Genomic DNA, 13,306 nt, shown 5'->3' with positions numbered 1-13,306 from the left:
ATGCTTGGGAGCAGCACCTATGTGGTTGTCAGAATCCACAAAAGATTAACCAAGGTATGGTTCCCTTAGCGGTATTGAAATAATTTCTTGAGTTGGTATATTATGTATTAGCTTATTGAAGTTTCTCTTTGCCGAATGATGCAGATAGCTCAGTCAGTAGAACAAGAGACATTTAATCACAGGTCATGGGCTCAAGCCCCAAATGGGGCAAAAGGATTCCTGCATTACCGGGGTTGGACTAGATGACCAACGAAGAAGAGTCCACTCAGTGAACTTCATGACTGAGTGGGGATTTGAACTCTGGTCTCCCAGGCCCTAGTTCAACACTCCTGCCACTGTATCATACGGGAGATAGTGGGCTTTGAACCCAGAACCTCATGCATGAAAAGCAGGGGCTTATGCACTGAGCCATGAGCCACAGAGTTTCCCATTTTGGTCCAAGCATCCAGCAATGCAATTCTTTGCAAGGACTGAAATAAGCATCCACTCTCCGTGTGATTGACTTCCAAGTCATCACCTTTTAAGAGAGGGTTGCAAGTAACTGAGAAGGGTGGGAAACATCCCAAAACATCTTTTTTATGGGGTCTGAGAATTTATAGAGGTAGCTGTCCCCTTCTCCATAGCCCTGTTTCTTAACTACCAATATCCTACTTGGCTCAGTTCAGAATTTTGGCATATAAAGCTCTAAACAACTTGGAACCAAGTCACTCTGTATATCCCTGCCTGGCAACTGTTTTCCTCTGATGGACCACTTCTGAGAGCATCACATGGCACACCAGAGACGCACACTTAGCATGCACACTTGGCGTGCACTAGAGCCTGAGTTTTTAGTGTTGCAGCTCCAGCCCTCTAAATTACATTACCAACCGAAATTTGGCAAGGACCATGTGTCTTAGTATTTAGGCCAATGCTGAAAACATTTTTATTTTAAAAGGATCTCTGTAAAATATGTTCCAGTTTTAAAATGGAATATGAATTGTACAATTGCAGAGACAGTCTTTTATTTGACAGTTTTATTGCTTTTAGTTGACTGGGCCTGTAACCTTTCAGTTTTTTCTTGTTGTATCCTGTTTTGATGACCTTTGGCTGTGAAGCAGATTATGAATTTGTAAACAATAAACAGAATAAACCATGCACCATGTACTGTCATGGAGACTTCTGAATGGGGCCAATTTCTACTGGCTCTCTGTATATCCACTAGGAATGAGAGAGATAAATTCAAATTTGTTTGCATTTTCATGAGAAACTACCTAATATGCACTTCTCCATCCAACATGCAAACCGAAACACAGTTATCTTTAGAAATTCACACTTCTCTGAATTCTGTGATGCAACCAAACACCATGTGCCAAAAGGAATATATTAAGGAAAGTGTGCATGCATGAAAAGTGTAGAAAAAACATACAAAACATGCCTTTTAACAGGAGAAACTGCTAGCATTAAAGTATGTCAACACGGTACACAAGAGAGAGTTTATTAGGAGAAATTCAGGTTAGAATTCTGGTGACCTTCTTAATTAAAACACAAAAACAAAACCAGAAATTACTACAGAAATATGGAGAACTAGATTTAAGATGGGAAGAATGCAAAACTAACAGACACTAAAACGGACAGATTTGTCCGTTTCTGACCGGCAACCTCTTGCCCTTTAAGAGATAAGGCTGGAAGTTCTGGACACTCGCCCCCCTTCTCCTAAGCTCCTCCTGGGAAGATTCCCTTCTTCTTTATTTTTTTAACTTTAACCCAGACTTGGACCAAGCAGTCCTTCAGGTAGAGGGATGCCCTCTGTGGAATAGGTCATATGGCCATTCTAACCCCCCCCCCATCCCACCCTGTTTTACAGTTATCCGGCTGATAACTAAGGGAAAGGGATGTAGTTCAATGGCACACAGGAGTGGAGCTGCTCATGTCCCCAGCATGAAACAAAACACTGAGCTAAGTCAACCTATGTTTCAACTCGGTATGAAGAAGCTTCCTACGTTCCCTCTGGAGTCCCCTCGTCCCCCAATCTCTCCCTAAATAATTATTTTCCCAGTTTTACGCAAACCAGCAAAATTAAGGCAGCAACCCAAGAACCAGTTGGTTTATGAAGTTGCGGCAGCCGCTCTTCCCACCTGTCTCCCCCTCAGCACCGCCAAAGAGAGCCACTTACTCGCTCCTGCTGTCACAACGCTCCAGGTCAGAAGGAGGACCGCCAGACTCCGTCCCGTCTCCATAGCGCCTGGACTCCTTGCTTCTTCTCCTCTTCGCTCACTCCTCTTAGCCCGTGTCTAGGAACAGGGGTGATGGAGGGGAGCTCTCCGCAGGGCTGTGGTACTTGGTGACGGGACACGGGAGAAGAAGGCGGCTCAGCTCTGCCCTTCTCCAATCCAGCCTTGGTCCTGGTTTCCAGGGGGGTCGGCAGAGGCAGCAGGGAAACGGGTTGGAACCGAGATGGCTTTGTCACAGAGACTCTCGCTGCGCCTCCTCGGAGCTCCCACTGCTTGAATGTTTGGAACTGGCTCGGCTCAGCCTTGATGACCAAGCGAGGCAGGAAATCGACTCCCTTTGGAGGGAGGCTTGCCAAGAACAGCAAATAGGAAATGCTGCTGGCTCTCTCTCCCACCCACTCCCCCGCCTCCCTCTCTTTCTCTCTTTGAAGTTCTTCAAACGATGCGTGGGGTGGGGGGCGAAACACAACAGCTGATCGCTCACTGACAGAGGGAGACCCTCGGATGTGGTCTCTCTCTCTCCCCCCTTCCCGCAGAGAAGCAGCCCAGAGTCTTCACCTTTTGGACTGCCTGGGGATCAAGACTTGAGCTGGTTGTGGGGTGTGTGGGGGCCACATTCACACCAGACATTCACAGCTCTTGGTCATTGCTTGCCCTAAGGAGCGGTGGGAGCTGCAGTTTGTTGAGGGTGCTGAGAATTGTGAGGAGACCCCCCTCGTTGTTGTTGTTTAGTCGTTTGGTCATGTCCGACTCTTCGTGACCCCCTGGACCAGAGCACGCCAGGCACTCCTGTCTTCCACTGCCTCCCACAGTTTGGTCAAACTCATGCTAGTAGCTTCGAGAACACTATCCAACCATCTCGTCCTCTGGCGTCCCCTTCTCCTTGTGCCCTCCATCTTTCCCAACATCAGGGTCGTTTCCAGGGAGTCTTCTCTTCTCATGAGGTGGCCAAAGTCTTGGAGCCTCAGCTTCAGGATCTGTCCTTCCAGTGAGCACTCAGGGCTGATTTCCTTCAGAATGGAGAGGTTTGATCTTCTTGCAGTCCATGGGACAAATCCCAGAGTTCTCTGGAAAGAGAAATTGAGTGTTTAAACCACTCCCATAAGCCCTTGGGAGAGGCTGTGACTGTTAAGTGGTATCACAGCCCTTTAAAGGTGTGGTGTGAATATGGCCTAAGCCTTGTGTGCAAGGTATCTGGAGCAAGGAATTAAATTAGGGTGAGAAGTCAGAAACAAGGAGACAGAAGCAGGCACATTGTTTCTCTGATTAGTGGGGTCTGACCCATTTGTGCAAACAGGGCACTGCCCTACCAGCCTCATTCTACCCTCAGCCAGCCCCCACTTGCCTGACTTCCTACTTAAAACCAGTCCATGGGGGTGGCATTGCCTGTTGGCGCCTTCCTCCTTAGACTCAGGGTTGCCCCTTGTACAATTCAGCAGGGAGAAGGGTTAAGCAGACATCTCAAGCATCCCGAATTATCTGGGACACCCCAAATTGGCAGAAGATGCCCCTGCTTCTTCTCCCAATCCCAAATGTCCCAATTTTGCTTTCCCCCCCGCCCCCCGCTGGTTGTGCCAGAGTGAGGGAGCAAAATACAGGCATTTTTTTCATTCTGCTGTGGCGCAAGTTCACAAAGAGGACCAAAAAACAGAAGAGAAACTTACCCTGACCTCGTCTTCCAGAAGGTCATCTGCAGTGCCGAGGAGGAGGAGGCAGAAGCAGATCCAGTCTGTGCCACATCAGGGGACACAGCGCAGGCCAGTGCAGCCTTCCCCAGGCCGCTTGGGCCTGAGCTGTGTCAGGAGATGCAGTGCAGGCTGGGCTGGACTTCTGGCAAGCTGCACTGGGCCACGCTGCTTCTCCCAATAGGGCGCAGGCCCAGCGCAACCTGCTGGAAGCTCAGCCCAACCTGCGCTGCTTCTCCCGAGGTGGTGGTGGAGGAGGACTACTGGAGAAAGGTAGGTGGGGTAGGGGAGGGTTGGTGACATGGAGGGGGCAGGGGGTGGTCTCAGCTGGGGTGCCCCAAATTACCCTCCCAAATTGTTGGGGGCTATGGATTAGGGAGAAAGTCATTTAAAGCTGAACCTATCAAATCCACACATTCTGAAACAAAACTGAACCACAAGGCAGCTGTCATTCAAAATCTGCACTTCCTCAAATTTTGCAATCCAGTGCTCCAGTCAGGCGATGTGTACAAGATTGCATACACTGGGGGGGGGGGGAGTGCACGTAAAAATGCACAGGTTCTTGAAGGAAAGCGCTTTGCAAAAATGTGCATATCAGACAAAATTGCATGCAGAATTTCAGACTAAAATGATAACAACTTTTCATGAGGATATTTTTCCCCAAAAGAAACATATAGAAAATTGCTAGAGAAATGTGGAGAACCGAATTCGAGGTTGATAAAGATGAGAAAAGGAGGGAACTTATATTGGCAAGTCCATTCATCCCTAACAGGGGGGAGGAGAGGGACAAAATTGGAATTAGTTGGCTCCTCCTGTCACTGGCCCTGGGCTCTGCCTATCACTGGAGCTGAATCCACTGGCCTCCCCGACTTCCCCACGGACTCCTCTGTTTCTTCCTCTCTTTCTTAGGAAAAGGGACTGCGAGGGGGACACCAAGGTGGACATAAAGTATTTGGAAAACTTGTGGGAATGAGGGTGATTTTTTTCACTGGAGATATGCTAGAAAGTCGGACTTGACCACTGGCAGCAGGGCTGATGGGTAAAGGTAAAGGTAAAGGTAAAGGGACCCCTGAGCATTAGGTCCAGTCATGACCGACTCTGGGGTTGCAGTGCTCATCTCGCTTTATTGGCCGAGGGAGCCGGCGTACAGCTTCTGGGTCATGTGGCCAGCAGGACTAAGCCGCTTCTGGCGAACCAGAGCAGCGTATGGAAACACCATTTACCTTCCCGCCAGAGTGGTACCTATTTATCTACTTGCACTTGGACATGCTTTTGAACTGCTAGGTTGGCAGGAGCAGGAGTAGAGCAATGGGAGCTCACCCCGTCGTGGGGATTCGAACCGCCAACCTTCTGATCGGCAAGTCCTAGGCTCTATGGTTTAACCCACAGCACCACCTGCATCTCTATGGGTCAAATAACACATGGAGGGACAATGCTTCTCCATCCCTGTTATAGGGTGAACAAATGCAAAGCAGAACAGCCTTCCCTCCCCCCCCCCGCCCCCATTCTTATAGAGAGTGAATTTCAGGACGTGCAGTTTTGCAAATTCCATTTTTGTGCAACTATTTAAGTTATTAACCAACTGGATGTACAACAACCAGAGCCTCTTTTGTATTGAGGCCTCTCTGTATGTTGTTGTTTTTTGAATTCCTGAACCCCTCTAGTTTATTATTTGTGTCTAAGTGCTTGATGCTTCTTGACTCCTTTCCTGTCTTTGGGGCTCCACAAATATTTCAGGAGCATCTGACAGGCCTGTAAACCTGTGTATTATTCACAATGGCCTTTTTGCCTTTGATCCCGGGCCAGCCATTGATCTCAAGGGCCCCTGGCTTCTGCTGATGGACAGGGGTGCTGGTAGGTACTTGGAAGACTCAGGGCAGAACCCAGGAAACTTATTTACTTCTGGGCAAATTAAGCTGGGTGCGATGGTTGGGGTCTCACCACCACTGAGCTTTCTAGCACACACAGCCACCTTGGACACAGTTCATGCATGTGAGGTAGGGGTTTCTTCTTCTGATGCAGAATGTTATCCTCATCAAAATGCCATCCCATTCTGTTCCACCCCCACCTGGGATGGGGAAGAAATTTGATTTGCTTCACAATTAAAGGCGAGCCTTCCTAATTCGCACTTTCTGAAACAATGCATTAACTAGAACACAGCCCCCACCCCATTGAGATTCGCACTGGTCTGAATTTCGCAGCGCAGTTCTCCAGCCAAATAACATGTAAAAAATTGCATGGTCATGTAGGTCCCACTTCACAAGTGTTCGCTGTGCAAAAAATGCACTCATCCAAACATGAGAAATTAGTATTCAAACTGTATCTCACCCTATTCAGGCTTCAAGACGCCCCTGACATAGAGCTTGTGGTGGAAAGAGATGTCCATTACATTTTCAGTCTCTCACTATTTTTCATTCTTCCAGGCCCTGTGATTTTTTTCTAAAGACCGCAATATATATATATGAGACATTTATTTAATCATTTGCAGTTGTAATTCAATATGCATTTTTGTGCACATTCCCCTTTCCTGAGTCTCTAAAATACCTAGCAATGTCCCTGCCCATCAAGGGAAACTAGGGGCCTGTGGGGTCAAAACCTGGCCCAGGATTATCGAATCATAGAATTATAGAGTTTGATGGGACCACGAGTGTCATCTAGTCCAGGGGTAGGCAACCTAGAGCCCATGGGCCACAAGTGGCCCACAGGGGTCGTTTAACCGGCCCATGAGCCACCCCCAAACTGAGAAAACTCGCTCGGCAAGTCCCCACAAGCTGAGCTAAACCGGTGTGGCGCAGGGACTCGCTTCTGCGGTGCCAGAAATCGTGTCTGCGCATGCTCAGATGCTGAAAATCACGTCTGTGCAGATGCCAAAAATCATGTCTGTGCAGATGCCAAAAATCATGTCTACGCAGACACAGACAGCAGACGTTGTGTCTGTGCAGACCCCGGAAATTGCGGGTACGAGCGTGATCTGGCCCATGGAGGGATCTTTGCTGGAGTGAACCAGCCCAGGAGAAGTAAACCTTGCCGACCCCTGATTTAGTCCAACCCCCTGCGAAGCAGGAACCTTTTCTGCACAGAGATTTGCAAGCAAATCCCCCACCACTACAGTATCTGGCCACAGTGATGCATGCCTTAGTTACATCTGGGTTACACTACTGCAATGTGCTCCATGTAGGGCTGCTTTTGAAAACCGTTTGGACACTGCAGCTGGTCCATAATGTTGCAGCCAGACTGCTGACTGGGGCAGCTTACAAGGAGGATGTGATTCACTTGCTAAAACAACTTCACTGGCTACCAGTCCGTTTCCAGGCACAATTCAAAGTGCTGGGCTTGGGCCCAGACTATCTGAAAAATCCTATCTCCCTATATTAACCTGCCCAAGTGTTAGGCTCTTCAGATGAGCACCTTCTCTCAGGCCCATCCCATCAGCATAAGAGGTACGGTTAGTGGTTGGTGGCCAATGGCCAGGGATTATGGGAGTTGGAGTCCAGCAACATCTGGAGTGCCATAGGTTCCTAACATCCTCTCTTATGGCATAAGCTCATCAGATGCATGGTTCGAAACCAAACCACATTTATTGGAAACAGCAAACAGCATTCAGAGGTCTCTGTTGCTTCTGACACGACCATTGTGGCTAGAAAAGCAGGGGAGGGAAAATATTTTGGAGGCGAGTAAAAACAGCCACTTAAAATGCACTTGCCAGAACCAGCTCTTCACTTCTTTCCCCATCTCCCGTTGAGCTTGCTAACATCGTGCTAAGAATTTCCTGGATACCCTGTTTTTGTTTTTCTTGGAGAGGTAAAAAACAGCCTCTCTAGGTGCTTGGAAGTTCCTGGACTCCCTTGATGGCAATCATGTTTTCAGGCACTGGTTCCTTTGAGCACCTTCTCTTTCCTCCTTGGCTCAGCCAGCTGGCAAGAGAGGGGGAAGGATATGCTGAAGAGGTCACTGAAGGGTGCAATCTGGCTGGAGGTGTTGGTGAGAGGAGCAAACCATTCCATTTAAGCCAGTGCTTACCAATCTTTTCTTGGCCATGCCCCACCTAAGCATCTCTAAAATCCTGGTGCACACCCCACCCTGGAGCGCTATTCTCCCTGAATGCACCCAGTGAATTTTTAGATAAACTCTCTATTGCCACCAGCTGACCACCATGTACATTCTTATTTTAATTTTTAAAATGTGTATGTCACAATATATATTTATATACTGTATAGGAGGCCCCTAGAACCATAAGAAATGCAAATTCACTGTTAATAATTCATTCTCGAATTGCCCCTTGTGGGAAACACAGGTTTAAGCCCTGGTGTCAGTTGTGAAATTACATTACCCCACTTCCTCCCGAAACTCAGGGCATGGCCTGCAACCACCATCTCACTTTCCTCCCTCTCCTCAGGTCAGAACACTGGGGGAAACTGCTACGTATATTTATTAATTTGTTCACTGCTTAGCAGTTTTACTTACAACTAAGTGGCATAATTTTTCCTTTGTTAAACATATTGGCTGGGAGCCCCAGAAGACCTGCTCCCCCCCCCCCTTGCTGGCCTTTCCCACCTGGCCTGGGAGGGTGGGATCCTGACTGACTCCAGCTGCAAAAGCTGAGGCTGATGAGCAGACTCTTAGAGTGGGGTATTTTTTAGGGGGGGTTATTGCTGCTGTTGATATTATTATTATTGTATCTTTGTTTTAAGGCCTAATGATTTATGTGGAAATCAATCAATTTGGTTGCATTTTTTAATGTGCTTTTTATTATTTTGTTATGTTGCAGTTCTTTCATATTTTTTAATTAAAAGTTGATTGGCATAAACACAAACAGAATACAATAAAAATGATGGGTATGGTAAATAAAAATAAATGTGAAAGTAGAAAAATAAAACACAGACACAGAGGAGGGATCAAAAACAAGAAACTACTGAAGATACAGCGCCGCATTCAGTTGTTGCATATGAGAAGAAAAAGGTGGGTCAATTCAATTCTCATTTTTCATATTGTAAGCCACCTTGAGCATAGTTTTAACCATGGAAAGATAGCATGCAAATAAAATGATGATGAAATAAATTAAATGCACCAAGAATTTATAACCTTCCCTCCCAATGCAAATGCCAATTGCATGGAGTTGGACTAGATCCCTTTCGGCTCTACAATTCTATTACAGTGGTACCTCGGGTTACAGAAGCTTCAGGTTACAGACTCCACTAACCCAGAAATAGTACCTCGGGTTCAGAACTTTGCTTCAGGGTGAGAACAGAAATTGCGCAATGACGGTGTGGCGGTAGCAGGAGGCCCCATTAGCTAAAGTGGTACCTCAGATTAAGAACGGTTTCAGGTTAAGAACGGACCTCCAGAATGAATTAAGTTCTTAACCCGAGGTAATACTGTATTCCAGGCTTATACTCAGAAGTGGCTTGGGTAGAGTCACTATTTTAGCTTCCTGGCAGGTGGGTCGCTCTTGCTTCCCAGAAGGGAGAAGGGCAAGGAGGTCAGCATGGTGCAAACACACAAATCCAGTGTACATACTGGTGCATTTGTTCCGGGTGCCCTCCTCGCCACCATACAACATGCTCTCTCCCTTCCAGGAATCAGCAGTGATCCACCTTCTGGGAAGCTGGTATCACACGTCTACTGTGTGGCGGGGCCTCTTTTGCTCCCAACCATTTTATAATTTTACTATGAAAAAGTAAATATAACCCAAAGCACTCTATTATGAGCTGGTTTTTAAAAGGCTTATTTCATAGGCACATCAGCAAAACTGACCCACCAACTGCAGGTTGTCAGTGGGGAAGCAGACTTTGTGGATGTCTGGTGGGGTTTTTTGTAGCTTATTTTAACAACACAGTCACAAGAATGGCAAATTCCATCTAAATATGATTTCATCCAGCGATGTTTTTGATCATGTGAGTTTTTGATCCATTGTTTATGTCTTGCCTTGGAATGCTACAGTACCACTTTTTTGAACAATCCCCCCTATAATCTCCTTACCTTATATGTGACCATGCTAAATTGTTTCCCTTCCTTTCTTTGAAATGTTGGGGTGCTTCATTAGTCTTGTTTATTATACACTTAATAAAAAGCAGCCACTATGGAAAAAAGTACATTAATGCTTTCATCTGAGGCACAGCAGAATCCCTACTCATGTTCCCGGCCACTGTGGACATCAGTGGGAAGTGTGCTAGTCTGTTCTGTCCCGTTCTGCCCCACCTTGTTCCGCCCCACCCCCTTTCAGCACCAAAAATGGTGTGTGTGTCAGCGGGCACATGTGTGCTGAACGTGTGCAAATGGGGAATTGTCTGTATATCCTGTGGATGTGAGCTTAACGTGTCACATAAAAGATTTTCCAAAATTGTTTTGACGCCATGTGGAAGCCTGCATACAAGATTTAGCATATGTACATGTATTTGTCTTAGAAGATAACACTTTGGGTTTGGTAATTGTTTTCAATAAATAAACTTGCAATAAATAAACATAAAATAAAAGAAGTGGTGGGCAATGTGGGGGCTCAATGCACCACTCCAGTGGAGTTCATTTTGTAATCTGGGGGCCATAACTGAAAAGGCTCTGCCTCTTATCCCCGCCAACCAAACTCCCCCAGGGCAGCTCACATTGCAGCACTTGCAGCTTCAGAAGTTCAGGAACAAAGTAGTACATTTGGGGGCTTCTTTTCTTCCTGATTTTGCAGGCAAACTGGGCCACTAAAACATGCCTGACTGGATTGTTGGGGGTCCAACGTATGTGCTGTGCTTGTTGTAGGGGCCTTCTGTTGTTCATCTGCACCAGGTGGCAAAGAGATGGGGAAAGACTGGCAACTGTAGGTGCAATGGTGTTCTTGAGGCCTTCCCTGGGTACCCACAAACCCTCTGAGCCCCTCACTCATTTGCTCCTTGGTCACGAGGGTGTTTTACCATTTCCTCCCTCTAAAAGTACATAAAGTGAAAAGAGAAAAAGGTCACTCTTCTCACTTCCTCTTTCAGCCCTGTGTGCTTCTCAAGTCCGTTTAATTCATTTGGGTTTGACTTTCAGCCGGATCCTTTGGGAAAGCGAAGTGTGCCTATTTATCTGTTTCTCTCTCCCCATCAGGGTGGAGTGGGGGTGCCGATTTGGGGAGAGGCTATAGAAGTCACCAGAGGGACTGGCGCTTGCTACTATCACTCCCCAAAATCAAAATGTGCCCACTGGCCTAATAAGAGTGACGGTGATCCCTGTGCGAGGAAACCCCACCAACCACCACCACCTTCTTCCAAGCCTGCTCCTTTGGCTCTTCTCTGGTGGCTGTCCCAAGGAGATGTGTTTCCTGCGCCTGTTGAAATGTGGGGTGAGGAATGTGTGTGGGGGGGGAGAGGGCTGTCATATCCTTCCCCCTCCCAACATTCCAGGCACGCGCCATCTCCCACTGAGGCTTCACCGGCTGGAGGGGGGGAGGCTCTCTTTCCTTGCTACAGACGCACAGCCTGTTCCTGTTTATCACCTCAGGCTCCTCGACCTCATTTGATGACTTCGACATCTGAACATGTTTTTACAGTCAGCTTCCTTCCCCGTCCGGCGTCTCTCTAACTCCAACTACAATACAGTGTGCAATCTTCATTATACAACCACCGACCTCCATGGTAACTCCAGTTTCTCCTCAAAGCCCTACAGCTCCCAACCACACATTGCCATCCTTTTCTTCAGCAGCCTGCATTCAATGAGGTCGGTTCTTCTTGCACTCGGGACCTGCTTTGAGCAACCTTCCTGCGAGGTTCAGAAAAGTATCCTCTGCTGGATCCAGTTGGCTAATGGCCACAATGAGGCCAGCCCGGCCCAGCAAATTTGGTGCCTGAGGCAAATGGCAAGATGGCCGCCCACTCCATATTCCACTTACAGAATCTGACAAGACTCATAGCTGAATCTCATCTCAACTCTGGCAATGGGACAACATCCTGCACCATACCTGAGGCACCAGGGTAGCTTAAGGGAAGCAGAGCATGCAAGCTTAGGGGGATTCAGGGGGAATGGCTGGGGGACTGCTGCCACCACACCCATCTGCCGCCTAAGGCAACTGCTTCACTCAGTGCAAGTTTTAGAAGATTCATTGACTGTTTCAGAGCATAACCCTATACCTGAAATGAGAAGCTGAGAAGAAGGAGGATTTGGATTTGATATCCCGCTTTATCACTACCCGAAGGAGTCTCAAAGCGGCTAACATTCTCCTTTCCCTTCCTCCCCCACAACAAACACTCTGTGGGATGAGTGAGGCTAAGAGACTTCGGAGAAGTGTGAGTAGCCCAAGGTCACCCAGCAGCTGCAGGTGGAGGAGCGGGGAAGCGAACCCATTTCACCTGATTATAAGACTACCACTCTTAACCACTACACCACACTGGTGAGGAGGCATAAGAAGAGCCCTGCTGTATCAGGCAAAGGGTGCATCTAGCCCAGCATCCCCATTCTCACAGTGGCCAAACTGATGCTGCAGTGGGTAGCATCAGTAGAACCTGAGTGCAACCATACTCTCACCCCCTGGGATTCCCAGCAAGTGGGATTCAGAGACATATTGCAGTGGAGATAGAAGATAGTCACCATGGATAGTAACCGCTAATAGCCTTATCCTCCATGAATTTGTCTAATCCTCCTTTAAAGCCATCCAAGTTGGTGGCCATCACCACAAATTCCATACTTTTATGCACTGAGTGAAGAAGTGCTTCATTTTGTGTCCTGAATCTCCCAAGATTACAGCTTCACTGGAGGTCCTGGAGGCCCAGTATTAGGAGGAAAATGCCCACTTTCTTCAACACCATGCATCACTTTAGATGCTTCTATGATGTCTCCTCAGATACCCATTAAGGGACGCCCACAAGCAGGGCCTGTGCCAAACAGGGCACTCTCCACCTGTGATACAGCGGGTGTTCAGAGGCAGTCTGCATCTGACGGTGGGGGGAGAACAGAGCCTTTGTGGCCAGTAGTTCCAACCAAGAGAGGAAATGCCAGAAAGGTTGGTGATGACATAATGCGCGCACACACATTACATGGTTGCCATGTTTTTTACTCTTTAATAATGATATGATAAATACATTCGGACATTAGGCCTGCGGACAGAGGGCCTTTAAGACTCTGGGTGGGATGCAGGGGGGCTTCCCCCCTCTCCCCACTTATATAAATATTAGAAATCATTGTACAAAAGAACTGGATACCGTTATAACGCATCAGGGTGCATGTGAAATGCTATCTGTGAGTTTGGAGTGCTCCAGTAATCAGAGAGAAAGAAAATGAGGCACAGTGTTCACATTACAAAATCCCACCCGAGTTCAGGTACACCATCCCGGGCTTCGGTTGTGTCCCACCCCTCCCCACTCCCAAATCTCTCTCCCCCTAAAGCATAGGGAGTGGGGATGGGAGGCCTTCAACCCTCCAGATGGACTCAAACTCTGAGTCAGCCCAGGC

At 47.6% G+C, this 13,306-nt stretch overlaps 1 protein-coding gene across 2 annotated transcripts in view; it reads right to left on the bottom strand.

Annotated features, from left to right (window-relative positions):
• The window catches only part of ENG (endoglin), a 53,058-nt gene extending 50,546 nt beyond the window's left edge, over positions 1-2,512 (bottom strand). For both annotated transcript variants that reach the window (XM_081847597.1, XM_081847598.1), the window contains exon 1: positions 2,153-2,512. In XM_081847597.1, coding sequence (XP_081703723.1) covers positions 2,153-2,216 — 64 coding nt within the window. In that variant the 5' untranslated portion in view covers positions 2,217-2,512. The remainder of the gene's footprint in view (positions 1-2,152) is intronic.
• Between the last annotated feature and the right edge of the window lie 10,794 nt (positions 2,513-13,306).

This window comes from Podarcis erhardii (genome assembly GCF_964252035.2).
Source record: "Podarcis erhardii genome assembly, chromosome: Z".
Classification (NCBI taxonomy): Eukaryota; Metazoa; Chordata; class Lepidosauria; order Squamata; family Lacertidae; genus Podarcis; species Podarcis erhardii.
This window is presented reverse-complemented; position numbering and strand designations above follow the sequence as displayed.